Consider the following 16292-nt stretch of genomic DNA (forward strand, 5'->3'; position numbering starts at 1 on the left):
TTGTACAGTTGGCTCTAGCATAGAGACTCTTCTTTAAAATTGTTTTCTCTTTCTCACTAGATGCCATGCATTGGAAAGTCCTTCCACATGAAAACTACTGACCATATTGAATGGTGGAGAAAGGAGATTCACAGTAAATTATAAATGAAGAAAACAAAAGTTACAGCCCTATAACTGATACTCCTACAGCTAAAGCTGTGTGGAAGCATGCAGAATGTTGCAGGACTTGCAAAATTTGTTTGGATCTCATTCCTCCTCAATGCTCACATAATTTAGTACTTAATATCCTTGTAATTTCATAGATATATTTTTCTAAATACTTCTTAATTAAGTTGTGTGAATGTGTGTAACTCTGTGAATGTCTCTGTGCATATCTCTCTTTCTATGTATATTTTTCTCTGTCTCTGTGCCTACTTGTGTGTCTCTGTGTGAATGTTTATGTGCATGTCTCACTCTGTATGTCTAAGTTTCTCTGTCTTTCTGTCTCTGTCTGTCTATCTATGCCTCACATCTAAACTCATTTCTTCTCCTTGCTTACCTTCTTCTTCTATTGTTTTTCCTTCTTTGCCTTATCCTTCTCCTCCTTATTCTTTTCTCCTTCGCCTTCTCCTCCTACTCCTGTTTCTTTCTTTCTTTCTTCTTCTTCTTCTTCTTCTTCTTCTTCTTCTTCTTCTTCTTCTTCTTCTTCTTCTTCTTCTTCTTCTTCTTCTTCTTCTTCTTCTTCTATGCCTTTGACTTTTCCTTCTCTCATTCTTCTTCTCTCCTTCTCTCCTCCTTATTTAACCTTCTCCTTTTCTACTTCTCCAAGTCCTCCTCCTTCCTTTTGCTCTTCCTCTTCCTCTTCTCTTGTTCTTCCTCCTTCTCCTTCTCCTTGTCGTTCTGCTCCACCCATTCCTCTTCCCTTCCTTCTTCTCCTCTTCCTCTCCATATTCTTCTCCTTCTCTTTCTTTTTCTCCTACTTTTTTCTCTATCTCACCCTCCCTCACTCCCTCCTACCCTTACCCTACCCTCCCTGATGCATTCACAGACTCTCCTCCAGTACTACTGGTCATTTGAATTTTGTCTTGCCAAGCTATGAAGACAAGGATGGTCTCCTGAGGCATCCCCTGTTACTGATCTTTTCCATATGTATTTTCAATTGTCCTTTCACTGTTTTACAGATTTCTTCTAAGATCATTTTACCCCACCCCACCTCCATGCCTTGATTTCTTCTGGTGAGAGTCTCCAGAGTTTCAAACTCACATCCTCTCTGATGGTGTTGTGCCTGAGAAACCACAAAATCTGGAGGCTAGAGTTAAATTTGATCATTGAGCTTGGGGCATTGTGCTATGTACCAAATGCCTGGTCTCCAGTCATGCTGAAGTCCTTAAACCTTATGAAACCTAATGGGTCGTAATTTTCACCTACATGGAAAGGAAGGCATTTCCTCCGTATTTCTGGAACCCTGGCTCCTGGTGAATTTACCATACCCACAAGCACTCCCGCCCTGCAGTGGCTAATGGCTAGCAGTCACATACAAAATGACCAAAGGTTCTGATCTTCAGGTTAGATAACTTCTAGTTACCTAGCAACAGCAAGATAACAAGCCCAATATATGAGAGGCTACTTGGCCCTACATCAGTCTCTCATTCTTTCTCTCTCTCTCTCTCTCTCTCTCTCTCTCTCTCTCTCTCTCTCTCTCTCTCTCTCTCTCTCTCTCTAACTTTTACAATCCTTACTCTCTGTAAACTTTTACCTCTTTCTCTAAGCGTTCAACTTTCTTACTCTCTAACTTGCTTTCTGTCTTTCCTTCTATGTCTTTCCCCATCTCTCCTTTTGGCCATGGCAAGTCTAACAATATATATATTATTAACAATATATATATATATGTTTGTAAAAATGTGGTGAGTCCCTGTATGCACATTATCAAATGTTTCTGATTCAACTTGTGCACAAAGCAATCTACATTTTGTCTTTTTACATTGGTGTTCTTTTGCAGGGAAATGAAATACCAAAGCCTATCTGAAAGTAAGGATTTTTCAAAAGTCTCATTTCCTTGGGAATTCTAAATAAAAGTTTATATTCATTATGGAGAATGTATTATGAGCTTGTCAAGAGCATTTGAATATGAATTTCTTTCCTGTTATGTTTATTTTTCTTTGGTGATTTGAAGTGGAAGCTACTCACAGGAAAAAAAAAGAGAGGTATCTAAAACTACTTCTCATTATCTCACTTTCTTTAAATTGAGATTTCTGATGTTGAAGAGGAATGAAGTGAGTGTGCAGATTTTGTCCACATAACTCCTAAAAGAAAGAGCAATAGTCATGTTCCACAAACACATGTATTCAACACCCCAATTAAATTGCATGGGTACTGGCTGAATCTAAAGTCCCTGTAAATGAATGTGTATGTGTGTGTGTGTGTGTGTGTGTGTGTGTGTGTGTGTGAGTGTGTGTGAATGTTTCCATGTGTGTGTGTGTCTGTGACTCAGTATATCTAGGTGTATATGTACATGTGTGTGTTAGGATTTTATTGCTGTAAACAGACACACTTATCAATGCATGTTTTATTAGAAAACCATTTAATTGGGGCTGGCTTACAGGTTCAGAAGTTCAGTCCATTATCATCAAGTTAAGAATATGTCAGGATCCAGGCAGGCATGGTTCATTTGGAGCTGAGAGTTCTATAACTTCATCTGATAGCTGCTTGGAAATGAATAGCTTCCAGGCAGTAGGCAGAGGGCCTGAAAAGTCTGTTCCCACAAAACACCAAATGTGTTTTTGAGTGTTTATGTGAGTATTAGTATGGGTTTTATTGCCATGAAGTGTCACCAGGATCATAGTAAATCTTGAACACTTTGTAACTTCTTTTCAGAGGTTTACTCCATTATTGTCATGGCTGGAAACATGGTAGCCTTCAGACAGACAAAGTGCTGGAGAAGGAGATGAGTTTTAGGTCTTGATATACAGGAAGCAGATGGAGACTGTGTCAAACTGGGGATTGCTTAAGGACAGCAGACCTCCAAGCCTACCACCACATTGTTACATTTCTTCCAAAAAGATCACACCAACTCAACAAAGACACATCTCCATCAGTGTCCCAACTACTCCACCAATGTCACACCTCATGAAACTATTTCACACTTCCTGAGTGTGCCACACCTATTGGCACTATTTATTTGGGCCCATTAACATTATTCTTAAAACTGTTCAATGGACAAAAGGTAACTTTAATGAAAGAAATAAAGAATGTTTCAAAAAATAAACAGGAGTATGTATGTCTTGGTTACTGTTCTATGCTGTGAGAGACATCATGACCAAACAAACTTATAAGAGGAAACATTTAATTGTGGTCTTAGAGTTCCAGAGGGCAAGTCCAGGATATCATGGTAGACACCATGGCAACACAGAGGCAAAACATGTAGAGCAGTAGTTGAGAGCGAACAACTTATGATGGAGATGGCAGAGAGTAATGAAAGAGGGAGGGAGGGAGAGAGAGAGAGAGAGAGAGAGAGAGAGAGAGAGAGAGAGAGAGAGAGAGAGAGAGAGAGAGAGAGAGAGAGAGAAAGAGAGAGATAGAGAGAGTCTGATGGGTTTTTGATATTTCAAGGCTCTGTGACAAATCTCCTTTAATAATAAAACAACTCCTAATTCATTCTAAACAGCCCATCACCCGGAAAACTAACACATTTGAACGTGTGATCATCTGTGGCACACAATTATTCAAACGAATAAAGGAATGAAAAAGAAAATGATATCAACTAATAAGTGGCCATGACACTTGGCAGTATAGTTTATATCATTACTTTTCATTTCTCTCAGGTTAGGGTTATTTGCATAACATATTTCTGATCAGCAATCATTTTCAAATAATCCAAAGGCATCCTAACCCCACCACACACACACACACAAACACACACACATTTTTACTTGATTAACGATATTGGCATTACTTATTTTTATGGAAACATATCCCTTATTCCTGATTTAGTTCAAATCGTGGGAAATGTTGATGTATAATTAATTCCTATTCATAATGGGATAATACAGAAGTCAACAATATTGAATCCATTGTTCCTTGGAGCTGAAGATTTTCCATCGATTTAGTAAAATATAAATATGATTTTAAAAGAAGGCAACTCCCTGAAAAAGTCTTATTTTCATCTTTTCATTATTTACAGACCATTCTGTGGTATAAATAGGAATCTAGAGGAAGAAAGGTGTTTAAAGTCACTGACACACACACTTAACTTAGGTTTCCTTTGCACAGGAAGAAGATATATCAATCCTCTATATATGGAGGTTTTCTCCAGGACCATTAATATATAAAGTCTTCAGGTCTCTAGGTTAAAACAACATTGCTTTTGCCTATAATTTATGCAAAGTAACCTCTTTTATACAGTTATCATATTGATGTGTGTATGCATACAGAATTATACAGGTAAGTCCAGAGGATAAGGAAGGGTATACTGTTTTCTGCTACTTCACTCCCTAATTTTCCCCTTGTGACAGGGTTTCTTGCTGAGCTAGGAGTGAGGCTGACATTCAGGAAGCCACAGTCATTCTTCTGTCTCTGCCACTCCAATTCCTAAGCACTGGTGTTTAGGTGAATGTTTGACCAAACACTTGGCTTTACCACTGGGCCATCTCCCTAGATTCTTCTTTATTTTAAATAACCTCTGGATGACTTTTGCCCTCAATGTAATGAAACTGCTCTATAAGAATTTGTTATTTAAAAGATGGCAATATAAGTGGTCTGTGGGTGTTCAGTACATGGTATATTAAGAACTACTTTCCTTAATACCTTGAGAATTGCATACAAATATTTTGATGGAATTTACTTTCCAATTATTTTAGTAACTCCTCCCAGAACAAAACCTGGCCCACTCCCACCTAACTCCTCCTGCCAACTTCATATCTCGTCTTCTCCCCTTTGTTACAACCCATTCAAATCATTTGTGTTTCCCATAAACTCTTGGACATCTGGCTTCCAGTAGAGAATGAACAATCTATAACCTTCAAAGTCAATACCTTTGATGAAAACTTACTATTCATCCTTCATCAACTGTCTATACCTTATCAGATAGCGATAAGGGATAGTGAGCCTTCCCATTCAGTGATGGAAGACAGAATGTCCTGATTTTGTGCAGAAAGACACAGTTTTTCTCTTACCTCTGTGCCTTACAAGATTTTCATTCTCTTCCTTGAGGATTTATAAGTTTCAGCTCCTCTACTTCTTGCCTCTTTCTGTGAGTATTTGTGAATATGCATGTGTGTCTATATTACAGATGTCTCAGTATATATACAACTCAACTCATAGTGGGATTTTGCAATTAACTGCTGGCACTATCTCACACTAGACCATATTCCTTAATGCAGACTTGGTGTGGGTAAGTACCAGAAAGGAACTGGAGATTGCTAGATATCTTCAGAGTTAGTTGTAGTATAGGTGAAGTTTAGACTTCTGACCTTACATTCTGGCTAGCCCCTATGGGTTTAAGATGCATGGATAAGGGATCAAGATCCTGAACTTGGATTGCATTTTTCTCCTTTTTGAACAAAACAGAGATATCCTTGAAGAGATAGATGGATCTTATCACTTTGTTTCAAATAAAGAATTCTGTGGTTAAATTGTTTTGAAATGTCAGTCATGGGTCTTAGATGAAGGCTTTGGTCCACAGTACAATGTTCATAGGTAGTACAATATGCACTCTGAAAAGTGATTGGAACCTGAGGGCTTTAATCAATGAGTTAATCAATCAATGGATATACAAGGAATGGGTAAGAAACTTGTAAATGAACGCTGTCATTTGGACATGTCTTCAAAGCTGTTTATTGTCTTTGGTCCCTTCTTGTGTTAATGCTGACTAGCTGCCAATAATTTGAACAATTGTGCTGCTTCATGCCCCTTTCATATTCATGTGATCATGGATCCTTCTTTCATTTGTGATAGTAACATGTCAGGTTCAGAGGAAACATTGCTTAATTCTTTAATTTTTTTTCTAGAAACGGCATGCTAAGTGTAGAACCAATGTTACCTAGTTGTTGTAGTTGGAATATTCAGCCATGGTATCTGTTGTCTTTGAGACTCAAGAACTTTGCTGCTACCCACACCACTGGTCTTTCTTCTGAATTCACTATTGTATTTTAGTAGATTTCAATATCATATGAAGTACCAGAATATGAGTGAAAAATGACAGTGGTGAAATGTGTTTAGAATCATTAAATTACACACTTAAAAATAAATAAATCAATGGATTTATTTAGTATATAAATCAAACTCCAATAAAACTTCTGAAAAGGCTTAACCAAATGTGATGCTTCTCATGTGAGTTGTTATTTGTCATAGCACCTGTGATTTAGCTGTTAATAATACTGGGTTTTATTACTTATGAATCAGACACCAATACATCCATGAAGGGGTTACACTCCATTCCCTCATGAGAAATAAATCAATTAAAAGTCATTGGATTTCTTGATGAGAATTTTTCTGGTCAAAGCTGAGTTGGCAGGAAGTTGGACAGACTGGGGTGTCTCCCAGAAAGTGTAACACAAATTAGAATGTAGGTGTTGTGAGGCTATAAGGCATATTCACTACTTGTCACCTATTATTGAGTATTCTTGCTGTTGGAGGTACTTACCCTTCACTTCTGCCATGGAGGGAAGTGGGTCTACACCTAGGCAGAATGAGGAGATTGTGATGAGTAATGTTTGTGTGGGTTATGGAGCAGGATAAACCTTAATGTGCTGGGATTTTATTTATCTCCAACTTGACAATCTAGCGTCACCTTAGGAGAGAGAACAATTGAAGAATTGTCTCTATTCACTTGGTTTTTGGGTAAGTCTATGGGACATTTTCTTCCTTGATGGTCGATGTGTGAGGGTAGGCAACTGTGGGTAAGCTCATCAGTAGTCATTTATAAAAGGAAAGCTTTTACTCTGTATTTAAAATAAAATATTCGATCAAGCCACATGATTTTTGGTGGTTTGAATAAGAATATACCCTATAGATTCATATATATGGATATTTAGTCACCAGGGATTGGCAGTGTGTTTAAGGATTAGAAGGAATGAGAGAAGATGTGGCTTCATTGGAGGAAGTGGTTGTGTCAATAAGGGTGGTCTTTGAGTTTTCAAGAAACCAATGTAATGGCAGAATATCTGTTTCTGTCTAAGGATCAATAGTTCTCTATTGCTCCAGTGCTGCGGTCACTGACTTGATGTTTGACTAAACTTCTGTAAGTGTAATCTAGCCCCCAGTTAATGCTTTGTTTCATAATAGTTGTTTTATCCATGATGTCTCTTCACAGCAATAGAACAATGACTAAGATAGGGTCAAGCAATAAGCACTCTTTCCTGGTAATGCTTCAAGTTCCTGTTTTGCCTTCCTTGGTAATAGTCTGTAACATGTAAGCTAATAACCCTTATATTCCCAAGTTATGTTTGATGTTAGTATTCTTCAGTGTGAGAAAGAAGCAAACTACAACAATTGCATGTCATTATATACATGAGAATATCTTACCTTTAAATTAAAATAAAATATCTACACATTATTTGTTTTTATAGGATAAGTGACAGTGGTAGTATTAGATATTTTGTTCCTCTAAGAAATTGTCTTACTTAAGGTTTCTATTGTTGTAAGAACATACCATGTCCAAAGAGCTAATTCCATAGCAAAAGTTTTATTCAGCTTATATTCCACATTGCTGTTCATCATCAAAGTAGTTTGGAAAGAAACTGAAACAACACAGGTTCCTGGAGCCAGAAGCTCATGCATAGGCCATGGAGTGGTGATGCTTAGTGACATGCTCCTTAAGTCTTGCTTCCATAAGGAGCACAAGACTACCACCAAAAGGGTGTCCCCACCCGCAATGAACTGGGTCCTCTCCCACCAATTAAGAAAATTCCTAAAAGCTTGATCTTAATGAGGCATTTTCTCAACTGAGGCTCCTCCTCTTGCAAGACTCTAGATCTTTTCAAGTTGCTATGAAACCAGTATGGCACTCTGAATGTAGTTGGCCTATGAGGAGGTGTGGCCTTGTAGGAGTGGGTGTGGCCTTTTTGGAGGAAGCATATCACTGTGAGGCTTTAAAGCTCTGCTCAGTGTGGAAGACAACATCCCTGCATGCAGAAGACTCTAAGCTTCCTCTCCACCACTACATATGCCCAGACACTTGCATGTTCACTTCCTTGATGATAGTGGACTGAACCTCTGAAACTGCAATGAAATGTTGAAAAGCCCTAATGAAATGTTTCTAATGAGTTGTCTTAGTCATAGTGGTTTTTCACAGCATTGAAACCCTAATTAAGACATCCAGCTAGCAGAGAAACTCTCCCAGATATCAAAATTAATCAACAATAGAGAGTATTTTCAAGTCATTTGGCATTCAAACTTATTCTAGAGAAAAAACACAAATGATTGAGTCCATGACAAGCCTGACTAAAAACAAAAACAAAAAACAATACAAAAACAAACAAACAAAAAACAAACAAACAAACAAAACAAAAACAAACAAAAAAACCTACAACAACAATAAAACCAACCAAACAAACAAACAAAAGAAACACTCAGAGTGCATATGGGACCCAGTAAGACCCCCATGAAGCACAGGGGCTACTCAGGAGTAGTGACCAACATATTGGGCAACCTCATAGAGTTTGAAACCCATGAGAACTGGCATAGAAAAGAGATCAGCACATATGCATTGAGTACACCTTCACTGTTTTATGAGAAGGAGGTCACACATAAATTTGAGACAGGAATTTCCAGGGAATAGACAGGCTGAAATGGTACATAGGTATGTTGGGAGTCAGATGTTTGGAGGAGAGCCAGGGGAACAGGCCAGTGGTGAGCTTTTTGATGGTCATCTGGGGCACTCAACAGAGACCTCCAAAAGATCACAGGATTCATCCCAGGCAAAGATTGCACAGGGAAAGAACTCAGGATCCACGCCCCACCATATATTATCTCACAGTTTATTCATTTTCTCTTTTAAATTACTCTTTGATCTGATCAGCTGGCTATTTGTTAAGAAACCAAAGAACCTAATGTGGATATGCCCAATTTTAACTATTTGCACAAAATTTCTATTCTTCCTGGGTCTCCTGCTTCACATTTTGAGAACTTCATCTTAGAATTCATTTGTCCCTCAGTGTCCTCTAGTCCTTTGTGTGTCCTTTATTGTTTTTAAAGGTCACCATCAATTTAATCTTTCTTAACTTCTACCTGGTCTCTTTTCTGCATGTTAATATTGGATTTCTTAAAAAGATATCTTAATGGGAATAGAGAGATGACCATGTTGTCAAGAGCACTACTGTACCGCAAAAAAACTGGATTTGTTTTCTTGAATTCATATCCAATGGTTAACAATCAGCTTTAATGCCAGCTCCATGGGATCTGACAACTCATGTCTCTGTGGTCACCTATACTCTCAAGCTCATGCCCTACTCCCACCCATATAAATAAAGATAATAAATCTTAAAATGAGAGACAAGTTTCATTTGGTTTCATTATTCAAATGAAAACTTATTTTGTCTGATTTCTGAATCTCTTTGGATCAGTTTTCTGGGTTGCACTTTGTGTAACAAGGCCACATTCCTTTTATCTATCACTCTTTCCCCAACTTGTTGTTTCTCCCTCAGACTTCATACCAGAGATTCTATCTATGTCCTGTCTTTCTCCGCTTCTTCCTAAAAATCCATTTTTTGCTGCCATCCCTGCTCCTCTAAGTCATATCTCCAATTCCTTGCTCACTATGCAGACCACAGAATCTAAGTCCTGTCCATTTTAGCCTGTGTGATATTAGATGTATGCACTGTTCACAGCCTGCGTTGCAACTTTCATCTTCCTTTGATGTTCTTTCTACCATAGTCCATCTCTTCCAACAAAGTGTTCACTAAAAGCATGTCATGTCACACGTATTAATTTTTAGAACAAAACAAATTTTATTGACAAAGATACTGAGGTTGTCAAAGACCCATAGGTACCCAACACAGGAAAACAAACATTTTTTTTCAATCCTATAAGTTTACATTTCTGTACTTTGTGATTATTTTTCAATTTAAGTGATATTTGACACCAGAGTATAGACATAGATATGGAGGTCACCGAGAAATTTGATAAAGTACACAGTAGGATTGGCTAGAACTTTGTAAACAACCTTTCCGAACTTTTTGGATCCATCATCTCTGGTGTACTGCACCCAGGAACCTATTAAGAAGTCATTGTCATCACCTGATCTCGCCCCAGCCAGAGGGGTCTCTGGAATGATGTGGAGGTTACCTTCCTTGTAGTCATCCAGGAGCTGATAGACGTAGAGGACCGGATCCTTCTTGTAGGAAATGTAAAAATAGTCCTGTAAGAATGGCACCTGGGCTAGCACCATCCCACTCCAGTTGTCCTCAGAGCCATCTTTCCCCTCAAATTTGTGTTGTACCTCTCTGCCAACCAGTGCACCTGCGAGGTGGACATCCCTCACCTGAGGAAAAACTACTTTTTGAGGCAAGATCTTAAGATTTAAAATCCTCTCATCGCTGTGGAGCTCCTGTCCGTAGACACTGTCAATTCCGTCATACTTCACCAAATAAAGAGAAGGGTTTGTTGGCAGTTGACCTAGAATGATGGCCTTCCAATGGGTGACAGGCTCATTACCTTCCTTCCACCCGTGAGAAATTCTGCAGCCAACAATATTACCCAGGGCCTGGGAAGAAGGCTTCCTCCTACTCTTCTTCTTGAGTGATGTCATGCTCAGACTCTTCAGATGTATTGTCTTCTACCTGGCTGTAGACCTGTTGTGGTAGATCACACTGTCTTGTGGCTTCCATTCCCTTCAAATATCATACTTGCTCATTGCCTGGGACTGAAGATCTTGCCCGTTTAAACCAGACACAATGCTGTTGCCTCTGTCATATATATGAATTCCTGATGGGCAATGGTTATGGGTTGGGAGTGAATGCTGGACCAAGACTCTTCTCTAAGAGAACTTCTGAGCAGGTGAAGAAGATTATGCTAAACAGTTTTGAGCTCCTAAAATTAATTTTATAAAAATAAGAAGTTAATAAGTAAGCCATGGTGGTACACGCATTTAATCCCAGAACTCAGAAGGCAAGGACAGGCAGATTTCTAAATTAGAGACCAGCCTGGTCTACAAAGTGAGTTCCAGGGCAGTCAGTGCTATAGAGAGGGACCCTGTCTCAACAACAACAACAACAACAACATCAAGTAAAAGAAAACAAACGAAAATCAAACGAAAAACAAACAAAACAGAAATACAAACAAAAAAATAACAAAACAAACAATCTAATGGAGAAGTTAATAGGAAGTGGTAGTGACCCATAACTTTAATCATAGTACTCAAGAGGCAGAGTGAGGCAGACCTTAGTGAGAGAAAGACTAGTCTGGTCTACACAGTGAGTTTCCTGACAGCCAAATCTAAACATACAGAAACTCAAATAAAATTAACCAAGCAAGCAAACAAACAAACAAAGAAACAAAGAAACAAGGGAAACAAGGAAATAAAAATAGTGTAATTAACAAGTAATTCTCTAGAGCTCAGAATAACATACTCAGATCAACATTTATTTCTTCAGACCTGAGTAAATTTGTTTCTGATGAGGATCCTCTCCTTGAATTTCTATGTCAATTTAGGTGGCGCTATGACTATTACCCCCAATGATCAAGAAGAAGAGAAAAAAAAAAAAAGGCCAGAGGGGTCACCATGATTCTCTTGTACGCGTAAGCTCTGAGCTAAGTTCTTGCATTCACAAATATCTTCCCAGGGACACAGCACACCACTGTCCTTCTTTATTGTTTCTCCTGACCCAGCTTCAGAATTATTCGATGAAGCCATTGCATCACTGAACTCAAGAACAACTCAAAATGTCGAGGCAATATCAGCCTTTTAGAACTAATAACTTCTAACATGCACATGGACAAACAGGAGCTTTGGCATTTTATTGGAATTGTGATCTAGATATGGTTAGCAAGGATAATAAATTCAGGAGATAAACTAACCTAGACCATTCATCTCCCTTGCTAATAAACATGGGGAAAGTAGAATGTACAGTAACTCACTGTAGGAGAGAAAATTTTTAGCTTTCTGTAGCTATGAGGGTCCCAATTACTTCATAAATGTACTTACCCATAGAAAAATATCCTAGTCGTCAAGATCTCCTGATACAGACCAGGCACCAAAAGCCTGTGGGAAAAAATGACCTGGCTTTGACACACCACTGTGAAGAGAGTGAACTCACCTTGAATGGATTCTAGCGCCTCCAAGTGGAATAGATGCGCAACCTCCAGCCAGTGCTCTGTGACATCACCCTAGTTCAGCTTACATCATAGAACCCATCTCAGGCTGGTTCCTTCCCTAGTTACACTCAGAAACATTCAGCATCTCGAATTTACCTTTTCATATGGCCTCCTAGAAATAATAAATGAAATCCCAACTGAAAGGCCTGATGATCTGAGTAATATTCTGCCAAAGAATTACACCCTTGCATGGTTTTTATTGTTTGGTTGTTGAATTTTTATTTATTTGTTTGGTTTGTGTTTTGTTTTGTTTCATTTTTGTTTTTATTTTCGTTCTGAGAAAGTCTTCGGTTTCTGCCTTGACAACATCCATGATGGTTATTTTTCATGTTCCAACCTTTCCCTTGGTTATCTTTAAGCTGTGCTTCTTATCATAAATATTGCCAGACTCTTTGAGGCAGAACACTGGATAGCACACCAATTTTCACTTTATGAAAACCCACAGTTAGAGGAGGACTATTTTTATGCAAACAAACCTGGAATTTGACAGGGTTAAATGACATGTATTGAAACCAATGGCAATCATGAATTATGGATTCTTTGGAAAGTAAGAGGACAAAATAGATCTTGGGCATGCTTACAAAGTTGTGATAAAATTAAAAAAAAAAACCTGATATCTCCCAGTCATATTTTAAAGGTTTTTAAAATTTACCAGCACTTCTGATTATAAGTAATTTCATAGATTAAATGCAGTAAAACAGGATGAAATAGATGAGGTAATTTTACTTTTGAAATATGTGTAGACAGAATACTGGACACAGGTATGTATAAAATTTACTTACAAATTAGAGGACACTTTAATTGTTCATGGCACATAGATCTTCAGTTCTTCAAAAAAAAATCCTTTTCAGTACCTTCCACGGTCCCCACCGTACCCTGTACATCATCTTCATAGGATATGACACTATCCATAGAGAGCTAGATCCTTCAACAACAGTCATCAAAAAAAAAAAAAATCATTCCTTAAGGTGTGGCCACAGGCCAATGTGATGGAGGATCTTTATCTGAGATTCTATCTTCCCAGGTTGATTTAAGTTCACAAAAAAAAAAAAATCTAAGAAGGACCACTACATATCCATATCATCAATATTGATTGCCTCACTGTATGAAACATACATGCTATGGAGTGATTTAAGATGTCAACTACTGGATGAATGCCTTAAAAATGAGAGACAGAAGGAGAGAGAGAGAGAGAGAGAGAGAGAGAGAGAGAGAGAGAGAGAGAGAGAGAGAGAGAGAGAGAGAGAAATATATTTCTCATCTATGTGTATTAGTATAGCGCTTTGTTTTCAAAAAAATGGATGGAATGGTTAAATACTATATATTAGGTTAGACACGTAAAACTCAAAATGACTATTGTAAAAATATAAATTTAATAAGGGACGTTAAAAAATAGGAGGTATTTTGGAAGAGTAAGCACAGCAGGAGGGGGGAGATCTGATAGCAATGGAGGATAGTGGGGAGGATGAAGATGGTAAAAGGACACTGTAAACCTGTGCAAAGGGTCACAGAAAAGGCCTGCGACTTGTACACTTAAAAAAAACACTGGTATAAAGTAACAGAGTCCAAATAATTTTTGATTAATTTGGGGATTTTAGCTTCAAGACACTAAAAAATGTATTTGTATTTTTCAACTCACTTGTGGTTCTTGCTATGTTGAACATGATATGGGTGACAGGATATGGTAAGGTGCTTCAAAGTTTGTGTATCATTTATCATCAAATGCACATGTCACTCAGTGAGCTGCAAGGCTATCACAGGGAAGGAGGTATCTAAAGATCTTAAGTGTACATGACGTAGGGAGAATAATGCCCCCACACTACTATAGATGTTGAAATAATCACATGTTTTTCCCAAAAATAATTTTCTGAAGATTAATCCCCAGGTGTGAATTTTAAATAACTGCCCTAAAGTCTGGATTTAAGATTCCTTGAGAATCTTCCAAAACAAAAGGAAATGAAGAATCTTGGTGCTGTAATTGGAGAAACAAGAGAAAAGCAAACAAGAATTCATCACATAAAAACAGACAGAAGAAGTAGGAGTTAAAGACATATTTGTGCAAGATGAATAGTGAAGTAGAGATTAGAGCAAGCAGAAAGGACTGAGGAGATAGCTCACTGCTTAGGCCCACTGATTGCTTTTGCACAGGACCAGGGTTCAATTTCTAACACCCACATGGTTGTTCACAACCACCTGCAATTCTAGTTCTAGACGATCTGATGACCTCTTTGGACAACACACACACACACAGACACACACACACGCACACACACATATACTCACCCACAGAGAAAAAAAATATTTTAGAAAACAATTATACAAACAAAAAGGAGTCAAGTATAGTTTTATTCCCCTTTAATACCAGCACTCAGAAGCAGGCTAAACTCTGTAAGTTGAATGACTGCCTAGCTAATAGGTGTGTTTTCAGAATTTTATTTTTCTCTTCTTTTTCTTTTTTTTCTTTTTTTTTTTTTTTTGTATTTTAGGACTATTTCAGTATTTGTTTAAAGATTCTAGATTGTTTTTTGATTTACTTTTTCTAATGTTTTAGGCTTTTTTCGGGCTTTTTAGTATTTTACAGTTTTCAGGTTTTTTTTTTTTTTTTTTTTTTTTAGAGAAGGGGGTGTGCGGGAGGGTAAAGCCCTTTGTGTTATTTAGAGTTTTAGGGTTTTAATGGTTTTAAATTTGGTAGGTTGTTTTGTCCTTATAAGTTTTTTGTTTGTTTGTTTTTTTGTTTGTTTTGGGTAGGGTTGAGGTTTATTTTTATTTTATTTATTTATTTATTCATTCATTCATTTATTTATTTATTTAAGGTATTTCAGGGTTTTAGGGCTTTTTAGTGTTTATAAATAATTTTAGGATAATTGTAGTTTTTTGTGTGATTTTGTTCTTCTTGTTGTTGTGTTTTGTTTTTGTTTCTTTTTATACTTTTAGTGTTTTATAGGGTTTTAGGATTTTGTAAGGTTTTTTTGTTTTCTTGTGTGTGTGTTTGCTTTTTTTATAGGCTTAGGATTATTTTTTTATCTTAGGATTTTAGTTAATGTTTCAGGGTTTTGTAGGTATTTTGGGGGAGGGTAGGATTGATTTTATAGTCTCAGGATTTTACTTAGGGTTTCAGGGTATTGTAGGTTTTTTGTTGTTGTTGTTTGTTTGTATGTTTGGTTTTTTGTTTTGCTTTTTTAAGCGGGTTTTCAAGGATTTTATTTTGAGTTTCAGAGTTTTGATGTGTTTTTAGAACTTTTTAAAGGAACTTTTTTTAGGGTTTTACAGTTCTTGTGGGTCTTTTTACTGTTGTTGAGTGAGTTGCCAGGTCACTGCATTGCAATGTAAGCCTGGTCCCAGCAACTTTTCTCATAACACTTGTACAGTACTGCTTTTCAACTTGGCTTTGTTACAAGGTTTAATGAGTGTCTTGGTCTGAATAAGACAACCTCACGTAGGCTTATATGCTTGACTGCTTGATTCCCTGGTTAATGGAAGTGTTTGGGAAGGATTAGGAGGTGTGGCCTTGTTGGAACAGGTGTGATCACTCCTAGTAAGGAGTGATCTTTAAGGTTTCAAAGTCCATACCAGGACTTTGAAACTATGTCTCTGTCTCTGTCTCTGTCTCTGTCTCTGTTTCTCTCTGTCTCTCTCTCTGTCTCTCTCTCTGTCTCTCTCTCTGTCTCTCTCTCTGTCTCTCTCTCTCTCTCTCTCTCTCTCTCTCTCTCTGTCTGTCTTTTTCTCTCTCTGTCTCTCTCTGTCTCTCCCCCTCACTCTCTCTCCTGGCTGCTTTCAGATCAGGATTCGAAGCTCTCAGCTACCTCTCCGCCACCATGCCTGTCTGCTTCCCACCATGATGATAATGGACTAACCCTTTCAAACTGTGAGCAAGCCCCCAAATAAATGTTTTCTTTTATAAAAAAAAAAGAATTTTAGGGTACTTCTTTATTTTTTAGTTTTGTTTTGTTTTTTAATTTAATTAAGGAATTTTTAAAAATTGTTTTAAGCATTTTTTTTAATAA

At 37.6% G+C, this 16292-nt stretch overlaps 1 protein-coding gene across 1 annotated transcript; it reads right to left on the bottom strand.

The window, feature by feature from the left end:
* Window positions 1–10039: 10039 nt before the first annotated feature.
* On the bottom strand, window positions 10040–10723 carry Gm20825 (predicted gene, 20825). Its single transcript, XM_017318782.1, has one exon. It carries the CDS (start codon window positions 10721–10723, stop codon window positions 10040–10042), a length of 684 nt encoding a protein of 227 aa, XP_017174271.1.
* Window positions 10724–16292: the final 5569 nt, after the last annotated feature.

Source organism: Mus musculus, chromosome Y (assembly GCF_000001635.26).
Source record: "Mus musculus strain C57BL/6J chromosome Y, GRCm38.p6 C57BL/6J".
NCBI classification, from domain to species: domain Eukaryota; kingdom Metazoa; phylum Chordata; class Mammalia; order Rodentia; family Muridae; genus Mus; species Mus musculus.

Bases quoted from the DNA above. Each gene is read 5' to 3' on its own strand.
- Gm20825 (XM_017318782.1), bottom strand. From the start codon at position 10,723: ATGACATCACTCAAGAAGAAGAGTAGGAGGAAGCCTTCTTCCCAGGCC.